The 18584-nt window shown below is 44.5% G+C and overlaps 3 protein-coding genes and 1 long non-coding RNA gene across 14 annotated transcripts in view; 1 reads left to right on the top strand and 3 right to left on the bottom strand.

Annotated features, from left to right (window-relative positions):
* NT5DC2 (5'-nucleotidase domain containing 2) overlaps positions 1–5599 on the bottom strand; it is a 28659-nt gene extending 23060 nt beyond the window's left edge. The window contains exon 1 of the mRNA XM_037383947.1: positions 5220–5599. Within this exon, the coding sequence (XP_037239844.1) occupies positions 5220–5502 (283 nt within the window). The 5' untranslated portion in view covers positions 5503–5599. The remainder of the gene's footprint in view (positions 1–5219) is intronic.
* A 235-nt stretch (positions 5600–5834) lies between these two features.
* SMIM4 (small integral membrane protein 4) lies at positions 5835–8039 on the top strand. Its single transcript, XM_037383952.1, has 3 exons — positions 5835–5942; positions 6194–6365; positions 7675–8039. The coding sequence occupies exons 2-3, from the start codon at positions 6215–6217 to the stop codon at positions 7740–7742; spliced, it is 219 nt and encodes a 72-aa protein (XP_037239849.1). The 5' UTR covers positions 5835–5942; positions 6194–6214; the 3' UTR covers positions 7743–8039.
* On the bottom strand, positions 6579–11089 carry LOC119146388. Its single transcript, XR_005103719.1, has 2 exons — positions 9422–11089; positions 6579–6958 (listed from the first exon to the last, which is right to left on the bottom strand). It is a non-coding gene; the product is annotated as an uncharacterized LOC119146388 (long non-coding RNA).
* Positions 11090–11898: 809 nt separating this feature from the next.
* The window catches only part of PBRM1 (polybromo 1), a 69215-nt gene continuing 62529 nt past the window's right edge, over positions 11899–18584 (bottom strand). For 7 of the 11 annotated variants that reach the window (XM_037383930.1, XM_037383931.1, XM_037383928.1 and 4 more), the window contains 3 exons: positions 17254–17324; positions 15806–16022; positions 15328–15500 (listed from right to left, as the gene is read on the bottom strand). In XM_037383930.1, coding sequence (XP_037239827.1) covers positions 15328–15500; positions 15806–16022; positions 17254–17324 — 461 coding nt within the window. Of the gene's footprint in view, positions 15501–15805; positions 16023–17253; positions 17325–18584 lie in introns of all 11 variants that reach the window. The other 4 variants (XM_037383940.1, XM_037383929.1, XM_037383936.1 and 1 more) reach the window with 1 other exon arrangement.

Raw genomic sequence — 18584 nt, 5'->3', positions numbered from 1 at the left:
TAAGAGCCAAAAAAGGCTGCATATGCTAGCCAAAACACTTTATCACCATTGCCTCACACACAGCGTGTTCCCTACGCACACCTGCCGGAGCACCCCACACCTTGCTGTGCTTCCTATCCACACATCACGGTCACCAGACCAACGCAGAGCAGCTTGCTGACAGCTTGCTGTTTCCACGCCGTCCTCCTCCATCTTAAATTTACAGTAGTTTCAAAGTCACTGATCTGCTAGAGAGGAGGAAAAAACTCTGGGTTTCAGTCCAGGGACTCATGCTGCACATTTGGCTCAGTGTAAATGTCCATTTGCAGCACCCTCCTCAATAGAGCGGCAGGTGTCCATCTCCTCTTTAAGTTCACACAGTCTCTCCGCAGGCTCAAACTAGGGCAGGGAAGAGACAGAAGCTGGGAACACATGCAAGATCAGTTTCTATACCAGAGCCCAACCATGCTTGCCTTCCTGAGCCAGGTTTTAAGAAGTTTGGGGGTTTGTTTGGTTGGTTTGCTCTGGTTGTTTTTTTCCTCTCTGCCTGGGATCTTTGCCTCAGTTTGCATGGCAATTGTCAGGTCATAACAAACCGATGACACCTCCAGAGGCCCACAGAGATGCCATTTTTCAAGAATGATAGCTTTCGGTTTTTCCTCTGCCAAGACACCGTAACAGATTGCTGGACAGATACAATAAATTACAGTAAGAAAAAACCAAAATTAAATCCATTTTTGCTTATTAAAAAAATATAATCCCAACTATTCTTTCCATCTGGGTCCTAACTGGAAAAGGGAGATGATACCAAAAGTTAGTCACTGTCTACTCAGCACTTCACCCAGGAAGTATGATCTAAGGGAGAACCGCCATGCGTACATCTGAGGACAGTAGGAAAAAAACCTGCTCTTGCAATAGATAGAAACCCCTGGAATCTGCACACTTGCACAATTTGCTCCGGTTTGCAACTCTGATGGTTTTAAGGGAAGTGTCTGCATATCCATGGTACATGATGAAACTCAGCAACAAAGGCAGACCACAAGAAAGCGTGTTTGATCTCATGCATTTTTTAGACGTGGGTGTAAATACAAGGTGAACACACATTGCCTTCACCTTACCACTTTAAGGGCCCTGAACAGCTGCTTAAAACCAGAATATCTTCATGACAGCACAAGCGTCTCTTCTCAGGCAATAGCCCACATTGTTAGAAAGCAATAACACTCTATTTCCAACATGACAGCAGAGACGGAAACAAAAGCAGGTAATTAACTGTGAGCAATGGTTAGAGATGCCAAGACACCATATGGCCCTTTCTGATGTGAAAAAGCTCCAGTGCCAAGCACGTCCCATGCTTTTCTGAGCTCTCAGGGGTACCAACAGCATCATGCAGGAAACACTCCATTTCTCTCAGCCTCAGATGCAGCATGTTAGTGAAGAATAATACACACACACAAAAAAAAGGCAACTCACACCCACCTCTCACACCCTTTGTACTCCCAGAGGTCTAGCACAGCAGACATCGCACTAATTTCTTTGTAAGACTAGCAAGAAAAGGAATGATACTGAAAAGCAGATGGCCACCATCCTCCACATTCTTCATGAATCAAAAAGTTCCCTTTGCTCACACTGACTTGCTTTCTAAAGACAAACTGCCAGTTTTCCTCCCTTCCAAGTACCTCTTTATCCTTTTTTAAGTGTTGTTTTGTACCATTTCCCGCAAAGCCCTCCAACCCGCTGAAGACGCCTCTACCAAGAGGGTAGGGAGAGGGAAATACTACTTAAAAGAACATTAAATGACAGAGGAACCATATTAATAGAGTGCTAAAAATTACTCTGGAGCATACTCTTGAATTTATGCCATTATGCCTAAATATTTTGGCATTTCTCACCAAAAGTGAATGAACACCAAGCAAAAGTAGTATTAAAAAATATTGCTTCATGACAACTTTACATTTTTTATATACACAAAGGCACTAGACAAATGCTGCTATAGGAGTTCTTTACAAGAAAAAGTGTTTACATTTAGGGAAAGCAGGATTGGGAAGTTAACATAACTGGTCGCACCTCCAGTTCTGGTTGCTAATTGTCATTCCCAGTCCCAGCTCAATCCATAGGTGCCACAACCCGTGAGACATGCACACTCCCTAAGCAATTTGCAGGGCATTTATTATCATAGCACTAGACTAGTTTACTAGTTTGACAAGGAGTGAGTGCTTCAATCTTTGTGCCTGCTTGAAATTAGCAACACAAGCAGAACCAAAATGTGCTGAACTGTAAAAAACACCTCTGCACCACACCAAAATCACTAATGCAATGATCACACAGGGGTGTCATCTCTCCCACTTCCACATGTAATGGGCACATGTCGCTGACTGCAGTTTGCATTATTTAGATGCAAAGGTATCTCTGGATCTACACGACCTAAAAAGAGTAAGGACTACCTCCGAGCTACACCCTCAGTATTACCAATGCTTAATCAAGTTCTTGCTGTCTGCGAACTTGTCTCTATCCTCAGTAATTCTCACATTTAACCATGATCAAGCTTGTCATGCAGAGGCAATAAGTTATTTTAAAGTTTCCTTAGGAAAGCTGTTTTGTAGCCATGTTTACAAGTTTGAAAGATCTAGAAAAAAACATATATACTTGCTTACAGCCAAATCCTCACTCACTTGCCCATTCCACTGAGTTTCAGGATTGGATGCTTCCTAGAGTACAAGACTTCAAGCACTGCTTACTGAGAAAGCGTATCAGCCTTCCTTGACACTTCAGATATCATCAAATCAGAATACAACAAGTCTTGCTCAACACCACCCTTCTGACAAATGCGATTATAGTTTTCTTTTTGGCAGAGAAGGAAAAAAAAACCTAATAAAAGCACATTAGGTGGAAATAGTAGCCTCAAACTCTTACAGGTAATGAAATTTGGTCCTAAGAGTCAGTGTTGCAAAAGACAGGGGGAATAATGAAGAGCATGGCTTCTCCTGAGTCAACACGAAGGGGAGGTTTTACCTCAGCAGCACCTTTTGTATAGCTATGTTGTGCTGTTGTTTGTATCACCACACAAGCCTGGCAGAACACAGACATGTTTCTATAAAGTTGAGAACTTCTGGTGCCTGGGCTCTGGCCACCAAACCTGTACCACTGCTGAGCTTTACTGCACAGAAGCTCTTGTCCTACACATCCTGCCCTGTCCAACCTGGTCAGCATTTATCACTGCAATCACCTCTGCACAAAAATGAAACGTTGCTCTACAAATCAGGTCCTAAGCACAAGCTGGTTTGAAGACACATCGTAAGTTCTCCTGGCAGAGATCTCTGCAAAACCAATATAGGACAAAGGACTTCCTAAAGGTGGAGCTTCAGATAAGGAAGGAGAAGGTGGCACCACAGGAGCCTTCTCAAACTCAGTGCTGGTAAGTATTGAGATGTGATGATGTTTTCAAATCCATAACCAAACCATAGACTTTCACTTTTATATCTGAGTTTGAAATCAAGAACAAAGGAACAGGCTGATGCCACGTTTTGCACGTCTCAGTGTAGTTGTCAAACCAACAATTAAAACCAACATGGACCAAATCTGTTTATGTCTCTTCTTGACAGGACTTGAATAACAGCACAGTCTTGAAATTTTGGTTTGGGCAACTATTCTTTAAACAAACGAGGGCTGCCTTATTCAACATGTCTAATAGTTACCTGAAGGTTTGTAAAGAGTCTGCTCTGTAACACATGGGCTACTTCACCCAGCTTCATTTGACCTTTAGTCCTGCTAATTAGTTCTCCACTCAAGTAATTAATAACTGTATCTTTTGCATCCCAACAAAGTGCAACTGTGTGAACACAAACTTCATAATCTGCCACACAGTAAACTGAGAATTTTCCCAAGAGATGATGATGCAGCCTATTAACAAATTTGCATTTATGGTTTCAATACTGTTATGGAAAAGAAAAAAAGTGCCTTTGTGGGTATTAATGTCCAAACACCATGACAAGTCTTGCAAGCTGGAACTTCTTTCAAGCAGTGGTGCTAAAACCACAACTCAGTCTTGGAGCAGGGACTTAACATGAAGCTACTGTCCTCTGTCAGCACCTTGTACTGCCTTCGACAGCTCAGGCAAAGGAGCTCACATCCTGCAAAAGCTGGAATGCAAGGATTCAGTGGCCAGTTCCTTCACATTTCTGCATCATGAAGGCCTTTCGATTTTTATGTCAAATCTCGTCTACTGGAAGGTGGGGAGGAAGACATGACAGCACTTGTCAGTCTCAGAACAGTGAGACGGTTCTTCCAGATCCCTATGGCTGGCTGCCATCCTTCTTCAAACCCTTAGAGAAACGAAAGGTAACGGAGAGCTATTGAACAGCAGACACAAAGTCACACTTCCTAGCTCTCCACAGTGCTTACCTTCAGCATTCCAAGAATCAAGAAACCAGCAGGAAAGTTTCCTGCCCTTCTGCCATGAAAGCTTTTCTTATTTTTTTCACATTTTTAGGCGAGTTTAGTACAGTGGAGGTCTGCTGCTGCCAAAAAGGCCACAGCCCTGTTTTACACATGGACAGATGTGGCTGGTGGCATGAGTTTTCCCCTTGCTTAGCAAGATTTCCATGTACCCAACCGAGCCAGTAATTTCTTGGTCTAAGGACCAAAAACACACATGCATGCACATGAGTAAAAGGTGTTTTGCATCTGTAACACAAACTAAGCTCAGGATCAGGAGACACCCTAGCAGCTACAGCATCAGCCCTCTCCATGCACACCCTTCTGCCAACCGTGAGTTACAAGCTGGACCCTGGACTCCTCACCACCTCAGTCAGCATCACTAGACAGTGATGCTGTCCTAGTCTAACCTCATTTCCACATGGCAAATTAGAGACAAATGCAACAAGCCCTTTATTTAGCCCATTTGCCACGATGACACTCGTGTCAGGGAGGCCAGTCGTCAAGAACCCCACTCTGCACGTCCTGCAACGCTGAGACCAGGGATCTTCCCAGAGGGAAGCCCAGGACGGGGAGAGGATGATCAGGGCCATGTTTCGGTAGAAATAACAGTCCCCGAGGGCCCGGCGGCGGCGGCAGGCATTGCCAGGGAGAGGGCTTCCAGCCCGGCGGCTGCACAGCGACGGGCACGTCCCCAGTCCCGCAGCGCGGGGAAGACGCCGAGATGCAAAGGGGGGGGAGGGAGAAAAAACAAGGAGAGAGGCGGAGCGCGGCGGGACGTGGCAGCCGGCGGCCGAGGCGGCCCTTACCGTAGACCAGCTTCTTCATCTCGTGGTACCTGGCCCACAAGTAGGTCTTGGTGTCGGCGCCCTCGGCCGGGAGGGGCTGGCTGCCCGCGGCGGGGCCAGGCTCGGCGCCGCGCCGGGCTCTGCCGGCGGCCGGCGGGTGCTGCTCCTTGGGCTGCCCGTGCCCGCCGTCCCCGGGGCACTGGCTGGCTTTAGGGCGGCAGCTCTGGCAGGAGACGGCCACGGCGAGGAGCCGGGGGGCCGCGCCGCCGCCCCTCCTCAGCGCCGCCATGCCCAGCGCAGCCATGGTCCCGCCGCAGCCTCGGGCAGCCCGCGCTCGGCCGGGGCTGGCCCCGCTGCTCCGCTCCGCGCCCCGCCGCCCCGGCCCGCGGCGGCACCCGCCGGCCGGCCAATCCCCGCCACCCCGTGTGCGAGGGGGCCGGGCGCGCCTCGGCGAGGGAGCCGGGGGGCGGCGCTCAGCGCCCGCCCGCGGAGGGGGGCGGAGGGGGGCGGAGGGCGGCGGGGCCCGGGCGGGCTCCGCTCGCCGCGCTCCGGCCCCTCAGGCGGGGGGCGACGGGGAGAGGGGCGGGGAGGGGCGGTGGTTCCTCACTGCGGCCCCGCCCCCGGCCTCGGTCCCGTTCCGCCCTGGCCAATCAGGCGAGGCGAGCCGCCCCGAGCGCTGTCACGTGAGCGCCGAGACGACCTTCCCGTTCGGCTGCTGGGGGGGCCGGGCGGCCCGCGCTGGAGGTGAGGGGCGCGGGGGCGCGGCGCTGATTGGCTGCGTGGGGGCCGGGCCGGGGGCGGCCGAGGGCTGCCATGGTGGCGGGGGCGAGGCCGGGCTTGGTTTGACCCCCGCTCCGGGCGGCTGGGGCTGCGGCACCGCGCCGGGCCGGGCTGGGCTGCCGGGGGCGGTTTGGCCGCGGGGCGCCGAGGGCCGCTGTGCGTCCCGTCCCGTCCCGCCGCTCACACGCCCTCCCCCCGTTTCCTTCCCCGCCGAGCTGAGGGCGCCGGGCCCGGCCATGCTGGTCAGCAGGAGGGTGAAGCGCCTCTTGCAGCTGGTGCCCGGGAAGCGGCGCTTCGGCGTTTACCGGTTCCTGCCCTTCTTCTTCCTGCTGGGGGGAGCCATGGAGTGGTTCATGATCAACGTCCGCATCGGCAAGGAGACCTTCTGTAAGTGAGGGCCCGCGGGGCGGCAGGAGGCCCCCGCAGCGCTGCCTGTGCGCGGGGGACACACCGGGGGCTGCAAGGGGCACGGCCACGGCCAGCCCCCGGCCCTCCCGCGGGCCTGGCACCCCCGCTCTGCCCCCCCCCGGCGGAACACACCGGGCAGAAGCCAACAAAAAAACGCAGCTGGGTTTCGAATACTAAATTAAAATTATTATATTTTTTTTTTACACTGAAAAAACTCGCCAGGGTTGTCAGAATGTCGGTGTAGGTCAGTCCGAATGTGACCGTGTCAATTAGAAAGCGGGAAAACGAGTCGCAGGAACTTGGCTCATGGCGCTTAGTTTCCAGCAGTTAAAGCCTTCAGTTTTAATGTGGCATTCCTCCCTTTGAGGAACCGTGCTAGAAATGTTTCTGTACTTGGGGGAAAAGGATCGGCCCTACCATGTTTCATGGGAAATCTAGCTGAGTCTCCTGGAGAATAAACCGGGTTGATACAGTTTTCGTAGCTGACAAACTCACTGCAAACAGAACTGCTGCCCTGCCGGCTTCTGAAGGCTGGGGTTTGTGGGGTGGTTCAGTTGATTCCCGAAGCATACCTGCAGGGCAATAAAGTCCAGTTAGAAGCTAAAGCACAACATCTGTGTAGCAGCTATGATATTTCAGCTTGAGACTTATCTCAAAAAAATAACTGCTATGCCTAAATGATACTATGCTGCAGTAATAATTGTGCGGTTTAGCCTTATTGCTGCTCCATGGTCCGTGCGAAATGACAACACACAACTGATAACCTTTTTTTTCTGACAGATTTTGGTGATAGATATTTAGGAGTGATTGGGGGGCCTCGGGCAGGAAGAACAACTAGGAAGTCTATGAGGGTGGTTACATTCCTGTTTTCTTTATTAAAAAAATAAAGCTAAAATACTGAAGCCCTGCTGGCAGTCCCCAGGCATTGACTTTGTGCCTCTAATTTAATTTCCCTTCCGCTTCAGCTAGTTTAGGCATTTGTACTTTTAATCACCCTCATGGGAAAGTAGACAAGGAATTGACTGTATCACATTGGAAACTTAGTTTTCCTATAAAAACATTTCATCAGGACTGATGTGAAGAACTTTAGCCTGGATGGGAGGGAGAACATGAGCTATTTTTAAATGGTAACAAGGATTTGTGTTGGCTTGAATTTTCAGTTCCCTGTCAGTCAGTGTCTGCAAGAGAAAACTGGAAGAGTTTAAAAAGAAATGAAAGGCTTCAGGCATTTAATAGTGTCTTGCACTTGGAAAATGCTAATATAAAAAAAAAAATCTTTTTCTGGCAGATGATGTTTACCGTAGGAAACGATCTGAAAGACAGTACGAGGCAAGGATGGGAAAAAATGAATTTTAGCAGAAATGTTTCAAGGGACAGGTCCTGAATGCTTCAATTGTATTAATACCAAAGAAGTGTTACTGCCACGTGGACTGCAGGAGAAGATTTTGTCTCTGCAAGATAAACTGTAATCTACAAGTCTGTGTAATACACTCTCAGATGGTTTTGGAAGTTTTATTCTTCTTCAATCTACTTCCTATCCTTAATATTTTGTATTTAAGCCAAATACAGTAGCAAGAAGCTCATTGTGTTTAGGCCTCTGCCACTTATTTAATGTTTGTTTAGTACTTCTAAATAAACTACACAGAATAAACAGTCTGGCTACTGCTTTTCTTTGCTTGATGAGACACCATTCTTGCAACAAGACCAAGGGGAAAGAAATGTTACATATTGCATACATAGTATCTCAGCACATTAGAAACAATGGAGAAATAATATTAGAAAGAATAGTTTCCTTTGTAATGAGAGAATGTATGCTGGCATCTGATTTGTTTTCTTCCCGATGTGGCACAACTTAAACTAGGTAAAAAGAGGACAGACTCACTGCTCAGTGTTTACTCAGCCCACACTGTTTGGAAAGTCATCCGTGCATTCAGGCTCCAGTGCCTGCAAGTGCTGTAATACTCTACATTGCTACTCTAACAATGAATTGACCTGAGGGCGTTGGGGGAAAAAAGTCCCATGTGTACAGGCGCCAAGTTCAGAGGAACATGCAATGGCAGTCCCAGCAAACCTGAATTCTGTTTGCAGGACTCCTGTCTCCCCAAAGAAGAAAAAAAAGGAGAGAGCTAACTGCTGTACCCTGCACAGCCTTCACTCCCTAACACAGTGACACTAGCTCTTAGGTGCATGGGAACACGTCATGACTGTGCACTAGGATGACTGCTGCAATGTAATCAGTGAGCATCCTATATTAATGCAATTTTTTTTATTTCTGATGGTATGTGTATATCCCAAGGGTTCCACAAAGAAGCTGATTCTTAAGATCAGCCTAAAACCAAACCCAAGGCAGTTTGTATATTTAACGTGCATTCCTGTGCTAATTTCCAGCAGCCTTTTCCCACAGAATTAAGTTTTCATCAACTGAAGAGATGATGGCTGTTTTGAAGATGTTACAGTGCAGGTACTCAAACTTGCAAGTAGAGGGTAACTGCTGTACTTTGTGTTGTGTCTTCCAAGGAAGGACTTGATCTGGAGGAGTAGCGCTACTTGTGTTTTCAGGAGACAAAAAAACTGTCAGAGAATTAATGATGTCACCGTGCTGCTGTGTATTTTGACAGCAAATGAATTACTTGGAAAAATCTTCCATTTCAGGAGTAATAAGAACCTAGATTTTAACTTTGGTTCCAAGGTAGAGCCCAAGTTCAAAGACTCCTGCACAAGCTTCTTTTTCCAGTCACAGATTGTTGCACTGAAGTAAATCCTGACTGTAGCAATACATTAAAGAATAAAGCATCAACAAAAAGCTGGATTCTGAGAACTGCTGAGCTTTAGCTCTACCTGCCTTTACTTCTTGAGCCTTCTGGATCTCTCTTGTGCTTGGCTTCTATAGAACAAGTAAGTTTTTCAGTATCTTTGGGTTTTTTAAGAGCGAGCTTGTGCCCTAGTTCCTTCTTAGTACTTCGGAGCCTGCTGTGAAAACCGCCTGTGGCTTGGCTTAAGCACTCCTGTAACAGCAGCAAGTGTGTTTCACAGACCTTAGTGAATCGAGGTCCATTTTTTCACTTCAGATCTCTTGCTCATTTTGCAGCAGTGTTTCCCATTTGCAGCAGAGAGTACCAGGCATCTCTGGAAGATATTTGTCTTGGGTGTCTCCAGCTAGGTAAACATAGAGCGAGGCAGGCTGCAGTTGCTCACAAGAAGTCTGGCGTCAGGGAGTTGTATGTCACTGTTCTTTGTGACCAGCGCAGGAATAAAATCCTTCTCGAGGCTGGCATTGTATCATTTCAGGCAACACAGATCTGTTACGACAGATGAGACTTGACATTTAGAAATCTCAACTGTGTGTATTTTTCATTCCACAGTGTGTTTGCTAGTGCTGATCCTTTGTTATTCCGTGATTTTGCCAGTCTCTCACTAATGCTGGAAGTAAGACTAGCTGTAAGGCCCCAGTGCCCAGCCATTCCAGTACTGAGCACACTGGGTGATCTAGTATCAATTTTTATTTACACCCAATCTTCAGTGGCCAAGGTCTTAATTTGGTTTCTCAGTTTTATCCCCGCTGACTCCTAGTTCTGTGCTTTTTGCCTTCCCCAGCGATCTCTTTCCCACCATCTTTCTGGCACTCGTGTCCCCATTTCCTCCCCATCCTCCCCCATCTGTCTGCTGCAGTGGTGGGCAATGGGAGGAAGCAAGAACTCTCCCTCGGCTCGGAGCTCAGGCCAGCACTGGAAACACGCCGCCGCTGCTGCTACGCACTGGGAGCAAGCCAGGAACACAGCTTTCGTTTTAAATGCTGCTGAGCCCCTGCCAGCTCTAGGGTTGAGCGCATCCATTCCTTCTTCAGGGAGTTCATCTGCTGTCAGCCCAGAACGCAGCTCAGCATCTAAGAACAGTGGTCTCGTGTTCATTTGCAGCAGGCACAGCAGGAAATTGAGAATTAGCGAAGCATTTCTCCTGAAAGCTTTCCAAATTGTAGCAGTCAGGCCAATACAGATATCAAGCATGGAAAATTTCAACGCGGGCAGCAGCGGTCAATAGTCGTCACGAACAAACAGCAACACTTAGGTACGAGGAATGCCGCTCACCACTCCAGCATTAGAGGGGACAAATCTACTGCAGATTTCAGAATGATTTTGTGGAAAGAACAGATCTTTCATTGATTGTTTCCCCACTGTTGTGCACCCAAGGATGCTGCCTGCTGAAAGAACTGCAGCAAGCCTGGGAAGTACTGAAAAGTTCTGGTAGAGGAAGCGTGTAGGTGCCCAGCCTGTACTCCTGGCACAGGGCTGCAGCAGTTCTGTCCCAGCTTTGGAAGGGTAGAAAAAGGCCAGTCATCTGTTATGTGCTGGTGAATTCTTCCCTAGAGCAAAACTTTTATCGTAGTCAGTGGAGATGAGCTCCCACTTCAGACTTCATACACAGCTACAAAACCGTACCTGTGCTCTGGTTATGACCCACCCCAGCTTCTTCCCAGAAAGGCACAAAAATCTGCATGCAACAGGCACTGGCAGGATGACTGGTCCAGAGGAACTCCCTCATCCCTTACTGGGTGTTGGTGCTTTGCACCAAGAATGAGGATTAAATCACAGTCCTCCCCAAAATCACCCCATGGAAACTGAATTTGAACCCTCCCGGTTGAGAGCTGCGCAGACTTCCCGAAGGGCTCACCCTCCCTCACCATTTTTGTCCAAGGCTTTTATCGCACTTACCTTAACCTGAGCTCAGCCACACCGGTTATTCATGCTGCTGGATAATTCAGCACATTCTCCTCTGTTTCTTTTCCTGTCTCTCCTACGCTGCCTCCTTTAACAGATGATAATCTGCACAGCCAGACTTCTGCACTGGATTTCTGATCCCTCTTGGCACAGGGAAGACCGACCGTGGGAGACCACCACGTCTCCAAGGCCTGACAGATACTGGGAATCTACCCAGGATCACCAGATCCTAATGCATTGCAGCAGCTGTCGTTTTATTTCTTTGTATGACAGTCGAATTAGACTTGCTGGAAAATGCAGTAAGCAAAAGGAATATGAGGTTTAGTTTATTAATCAGAAAACGTCACGTTATCAATTAATCAGATCCCATTTGTTACATGACGTTCAGTACCCAGCCTTTTTGAAACACCACTCCTATTTAGTGCATTTGCAGCCAAGAGGGGGGCTTCAAACTTCTGTGGATGATCCTCAGTACCTCAGACTGAGCCAACAAGATGTGGAGGAGGATTAGAATTAAGTCTCCTCTGTGCAACTGCACCATCAAATTTTAGAAAGGTGGAAGGTCTGTAAAGCTGGCAGCCTGCGTGAGAGGCAGCATTTATCCCCCAGGTCAAAGACATGAATGCGTGTTAATTAAATATAATGCTATCTGTTCTGGTTGTTTAAATAGCTCTTTGTAAATTTTATGTCAGAGGCCCCTTGAGAGGTTGCTATAACTTAATTTTTCGTGCAGACTGTGGTATTAAAATTTCTATCCTGGTTTCTAATTTTATTGTATAAAAGATGCTTTTTCCGTATTACTGGTCTAATTTCCTTTATTACACAGCTACATAAAAGAGAGTCCTGAACCAGGTTAGCTTCCAGTATTAAATAAAGGCTTGCTATTTATTTTCAAAGCAATTTATGTGCGGGCACCTGGGACTGGCTCAGTCTTATCATATCCACTCAGCTTGTTCCCAATGCGTCACATGTTTTTCAAGGTTTACTGTTCATACTCCTTATGGCTCAATTTGCAACCATATTTTTCAGCAACACTGTTCTTATCACCTTCCAGGCACAACTTGCAATACACAGGACAATATAAAAAGAATTCTTTACTCACACACAAGCATGCACGTACCATGGACTCGAGAAAACTTGGATCAGCAACAGCCAGAATTACTTGAAATAAAATCCTAACAAGAGTCTTGATGGGACACTCAAACCTGGTTAATCCAAAACACTTTGCAAACTATTTTTATTCAAATTAAAAAGACTCAGGTAAACAAAGTGATGGTACATACATGTTATAAACCTGGTTAGCAGCTTAACCTTCAGGAGTACAAGAGCTAATGAAAAGCCAAGCATGGATTAACCAGGTCCGAAAACATACACTGAAAAAAAAGTCACCAACATCAACGTTTTGATTTTTTACACAAACAGTAAATTTTCTCATGGAAGGGAAGGACTGAAGAAGAAAACAAATAATTATTAGTCATCTCCAACTGGTTTATGAAAATACCGGTCCTAGATTAAACTATTTTCCACTCTCACAGAAGCCAACCATCTCCCATACATACTTTTTAGTTTAATATGAAAGTTTTCTTTACGCCAGTACAATGAACGGCAGTGGAAAACAAATGAGGGGTTCAGACACCCACAAAGAGAGACAGACAGATACGTCTTCTTTTTTTCTTTTTTTTTCTTTTTTTTTTTTTTTTTAACCAGAGTCAGAAAACAGTTTCTTTTGCTGGTTTTGAATTCTAGACTGTAGCCATTATATCCTAAATTTCACTGCAATTGACTGAAATGCCTCCAATATAGAGACATGATTTTGAAATAAATAAACAAAGCTTACAATAATTGATTAGGGCCAGCCCAGTGGCTTAGTGGTAGTGCTCTGCACTGCCTTGCGGGAGGACCCAGGTTTTGTTTGCACTTCCAATCTCTTGCTCCTGGGCCGAGAAGAGCAGTGTAAGTAGGGCTTCAGCTGCTCGGGCAGGAGAGAGCCAGTGCTGCAAGTCTGCTCATCACTGACCTTCAGATAAATTAAACATCTGAGTTATACAGGCTCCAAAGGGAGTCCCATCCAGTCCTCAAAAGAAAATAAATAAAACAATAACTTAACTAAAGTCCATCCCAGGTTCTTTGGTGTAATTTTTGTTCATGCTGAGAAGTAGGAGAATCTGGTGGTGTATTAGTACAATCCATGATAGTTCCAAATACTCAAAAACTAGGGTTTGCTGCCTGATTCACTTCAGCGTCCCATCTTTGTGGCTAAAAATTGCAAAGCCTCTGGCAATTTGAACACATTTTAAGATGACACTGTATATATGGGGGTAGTTTAAGACTATTCAGTTTCTACTTCGTCAAATAAAACTGATCATTTACAAAGGCCAGTAAGGAATTTCTGTACCGCAGGTGTGCTACTTGTACAGTCCAAAATCGTAATTTCCCTATATGTTGCTTAGCTCCATTTGCTTCATATCCATTGCACATTTGACTTAAACTGTCCTTAAGTGCCTACTTGTAATTACATGGGTTTCTGTGCAATGACTGGAGGATTGCAATAGGAGAGGGAGAGGAATTAGCCAGTAAAATTAAACAACAGTTTATACTTGCACATGTCACTTCCCTCATCAGTATTAATTACATCAGCAAAACAAAATCCAACGTATCCAGTATTTGAAGGAAAATATTTAACCCTCTGCCAAATACACTGAAATGAAAAGGTTCTGTACTATTAAGACTTTAAAAACCATCCCCACATGATGAACATTTCTAACAGTAAGATGATGTGTACCAGTAAATCAGTTCTTTTGGACTGAATTGCAACGACCACACTCCTGCCAACAATTTTTTCAACTTAACATAGCTTTCTCAGTTACTTGATGCAATCTAAAAGTATTAATTCTTTTTCTAAAATTAAATACATGAAAGGATTTACCTTTAAAGAAACAACTCTGCAGTCCAAAAGGTTGGTTAGTTAGGAGGACAGGCAAGTCTTTAGCAGAATGCAGCCACAACCCTGAAATTTGGCAAGAGTCTATACCTACCTTACATAGCAAAAAAAACCCCCACAAACAATCAAACAAACAAAAAACCAAAAAAGGAAAAAAAAAGAAAAAGAAAACCCCCAAACCCTCTGAAGACTGCAATGCAGAAATTCTATTTCTCCAATGTACTTGGTATGCTGAACTCATACATACCATACATTTAAATGTCAAAATTTTTCTCAAATTTTGCATTGCAAAACTTTAAGGTGAATCAATACACTTAAAGAAAGCATACAAAAATGTCTTACGATACCCAATCATTAACAGAATATGTGTGAATTTAAAAACATCATGTTACTTCACTAAGAAAACTACACCAACTCCCTTCTCCTCTAACTTACCTTCCAAGACCTGAACTGGTTTGAAGTTCTGCATGCCTCTTCCACATGCAGACAGAATTGCTTAGGGAGGAAACTTCCCCCTCCCACTGCTCGGTGTTGGGGACATCGCAGAACCCCCAAAGCAGGCCATGGTACATGAAACATTTCACCTTCTAAGGGCATGCCAGCACATGTATTCTGTTACTGATTTAGGATCACAATGGCCTTGGCTACACAATTAAATTACTGGACAGGACTGGACAACATCAGCAGTCAAGACACCCTCGTCCCATCCACACTAGTACTTCCACAATTGCTGTGGCCCACTCAGCTGCCTTGGTATTGACTTGAAATGTCATTTTCCCTAGTGTCAATCACAGCTTACCTTCAGCTTCTTTTAAGAGATCCTCCCTGTTCACATCCAAGAGAGATTTCTGCCAGAAGTGGCTAGCACACACAAGCACATGTACACACATCCTTCTAAGATGTAAACTACGACTAATTTCATATTCCACTGTATCAATCTGTACTTTTTCTTTTTTTCTTCTTTTATATAAAAACAATGGCATCAGATTCTCAGCAACAAAGTATAAGAAAGATGAATCCTTGACTACACTTAACCAATTATGAAATTGCCTTTCAAACAAAGGAAACATATGCAAAAATCCGTGTATTTGATAAAGTCAACTTAATATAACAAAAAGTGAAATATGCTTATTAAAAGTGTCCTTATATAAAAATGGTCTTGCAATGTACAGTAAAATGCAATACAAATTATTGTTGATTATCTCTTCCCACCCAGTAACTAAAACAGCTATTGTTCCACAAAACTCCTTATATGCCGGTATCAAAGAAAGAAGCAATTATGCGACTAAACATTTTCTATGTTGTACGCCTGACGGATGTTAAGGGTGTCTCGTAGCATCAAGTCTCGCAGACGCCATAATGCATCGGCCATTGTGCTATGAGCCCCTTTACTTTTCAACCAGTGTGAAGGGAGTCGGCTCTCTTGTTCTTTTGATAAGTGGACATCTCGTCTTCGTGCTAGAAGGTCAAGAAATGGTCTTGTTATCTACTGGCTTTGATATTCACCACAATTTCTCTAGAAAAAGGCAAATATAATTCTACAGTACAACTTTTACCCTAGTAATTTAGCACATACGATTCTTAGATTTACCCATCGATGGAATTAGCCTGCTGATAACATATATACTCCTAGTCTGTTTTTAACAATTACATTTTATTAAGTAAGCAGACTTATTCAGCATTTTCTATAAAAGCAAAAAATATTAATGGTTACAAAGAAGCGTGTTCTGTCTGGAAAAATCCCACTGTATCAAAAGCCTTACCTGCAAGTGTCTGGTCCCACTTGCTAATACTATTTGATTCAGCACTAAGCCCCTCAATATATTTCAGATAGGCTTCAGAATGAAGAAGCCTCTGTGTCTTTGGTGGAGGGGAGACGAACATGGGAGTTGTGGGCTGCTGCATAACCGGCTGACTTGCTGGGCTCTGGCCGGGATACGGAGGGGGTGCCTGCTGTCCCGGCGGGCCAAGGATTCCCATCTGCAATGACAAAGCAACGGACAGGTCACAGCTGGGGGAACTGCAGGGTAGCTGCTTTGCATCTGTGCATCAGGTCACCCTTGCACAACGGAGCTTCAAAAGAGGTTTATGAGCAAAGGCATTATGAAATATCCCTGCAAAACACTCACTTCAGCCAGGGCTATCCATTGGGGTCACCGAGATGCACAGAGAAAGTGCAAACAAACCACTCGTATCTAGCAGACAACACTGTTCATAATCTATGTAAAGATACTCTAATTACCCACCATTTTTCCTCTCTCCTCTTAACCTAAATTACTCCTTTTGCCTCCTTTTTCTTCCATGCTTTCTCTAATTTGATCAGAAACTGTGTGGTCTGTAAAGTGCAGGGTTTATCTCTAAAACTTCTAATCCAAATTGACCCTGATCCTTGGCTGTCTGGGATACTTGCACAGAATAAATGTTAATTACTGTCAGGCAAAAATTGCAGGCAGGCCACAAAACCCCATAAAAATCACAGTCACACAGAAGAATTCCCATCACTGTGATTAAGTAGCAGTACTGAGAACTCTTAGCACAGATATCCTGTGGTCTGGAATAACTTGATGCCATGACATATACACTTTACTACTTTCTCACTCAACTTCTGGTTTTCTTTACGCCCTCTAGTCAAAAATCACATTTCTCTTTATGATGCAAAAATTTAGTCAACACAATTGGAAATGTACTGAACACTTCTTCTGCATCTATCACTGAGAAGGAACATCTGATCATCATTGTTATCCAAACTCACAAATTATGAACTGCCAATAAACATTTGCTTCATCAGTTTGTGAAATACGGGAGTAAACAACAAGGGAGTTTTTACCCACCCATCAACAGCTGAGAAAGCAAACAGCATCCTCTCTGCATCACCAAAGCATGCAAAACCTAAATTATCAGCAGTTTAACACTGTGTTGAAATGACTCAGTTTAGTAGAAGGAAAAGGAAACAAAACACTGTCTTGCTTATACTGCACAGGTTATCCCACTGGACAGAACCTCATTAATTCCTCTAATAACAATTTGACCAACAAATACAGACATACACTCTTAGCATAAGATATTAACTGGTTCTAAATACATTGGTGTACATATGGTTTGTGTTCTGCCTGGGAAAGGCTATGTCCATCCCGACATGCTTTCACTGAGATGTTGTTCAAATGCTAATTCAGAGCCTTAGAGCCTCATAAATAATGCAAAAATGACTCACCTGCTGTCCAAAAGGACTTGCTCCAGGTGCTGGAGTGCCTACCATGGGGGACACATTTTGGCCTATAACACCTATATTCCAAAATATAAAATAATTAGTCTTATTCCAGAGCAGTGACAAATACCTCTTGGGTCTTCTACAGTAAGAAGTTATACTTTGATATCATTGCTCACTTTAAGCAGATGTACAACATTCAAATACCCCCCACTCCCCCAATAAAAAAAAACACTTTAAAAATTTCTGAATGAAAAAAAAAAAAAAAAAAAAAAAAGAAACCAACAAAACCCCCCAACATGACAACCACCAAGCATTGATAAGTGGCCTATTGAATTAATTTAAAGAAATGCAAAGTGAATAATTTTTGGTTTTCAGTTGGGTTTTTTTTTCCACGTTACTTAGCAATTGCCTAACTAAATCTTTTAATTTATAACACACATCTTTAGCTTGACAGGATCTTCCTGGAATCCTTTAAGAAAGGAAATGCTGATTTGCTTTAGCAACATTTAACATTTCCTTGTGTTCAGTTTTATAAAATGCATTCACATCTGGAGAAAATCAAAGCCATTGCACAAGTTCTGTTAGATCTCACTAATATAAAACTCAATTTGTAGGTTAAGCTTAAATAGTCTTATACAAAAGACTGATGAATATTTGAAACACATTTCAAAAAAATAAAACCTGCTAGATTTTCTCAAACATATTGAGACTTTTCCCTATTGTACAGAGTGCAGCAGAAAACACCCATGTCAGTGTTATATACAATAAGTTACAAATCTAAATGAGAGTCACGCAGTTCCTGATATTTTACATACAGATGCTTTGGTGTGAAAAAATGAAAGTTATGTGAGCTGCTGCTTTTCTTTCTGTTTATGCCACTTCTCATATTCATTCACTGGAAAAGCTGCAAACTAACTGTGCTTTTCCTGAGGGTTTAATTTGCATGCAGGTTTCTGTATCAGTGATGAAAAGACGTGCTACTGCATTTTGCACACTAAAGCATATTTCAAATGCATTTTCCATTTCATCACAGCCCCATTTTAAATGCATCTGTACTAACAGCAAGACAGAAGTTGGCAAAAACACTGACGATTATAGGTTGTGGAATATGGCACAGATTTTGGTTTTGGTACCAAGTGAGGAGGTCTGGATGAGGGCACCCTCACCTGTCCAGCATCAGAGCATGGCTTCGCCCCTAGCCCACCCCGCTCAATTTAGCACCACTTCACGTGTGGTTCTGCATTCCCAGGCATTATTTTTCCCCTAATCCACATCCTCGCAGTTTTAAACACCATCCATAACAGCCCACTTCTCTAGTGGGAAAAACTCCTCAA

Source organism: Falco rusticolus, chromosome 4 (genome assembly GCF_015220075.1).
Source record: "Falco rusticolus isolate bFalRus1 chromosome 4, bFalRus1.pri, whole genome shotgun sequence".
NCBI lineage: Eukaryota > Metazoa > Chordata > Aves > Falconiformes > Falconidae > Falco > Falco rusticolus.
The sequence above is the reverse complement of the archived record's forward strand: the minus strand, read 5'-3'. Positions and strand labels throughout refer to the sequence as shown.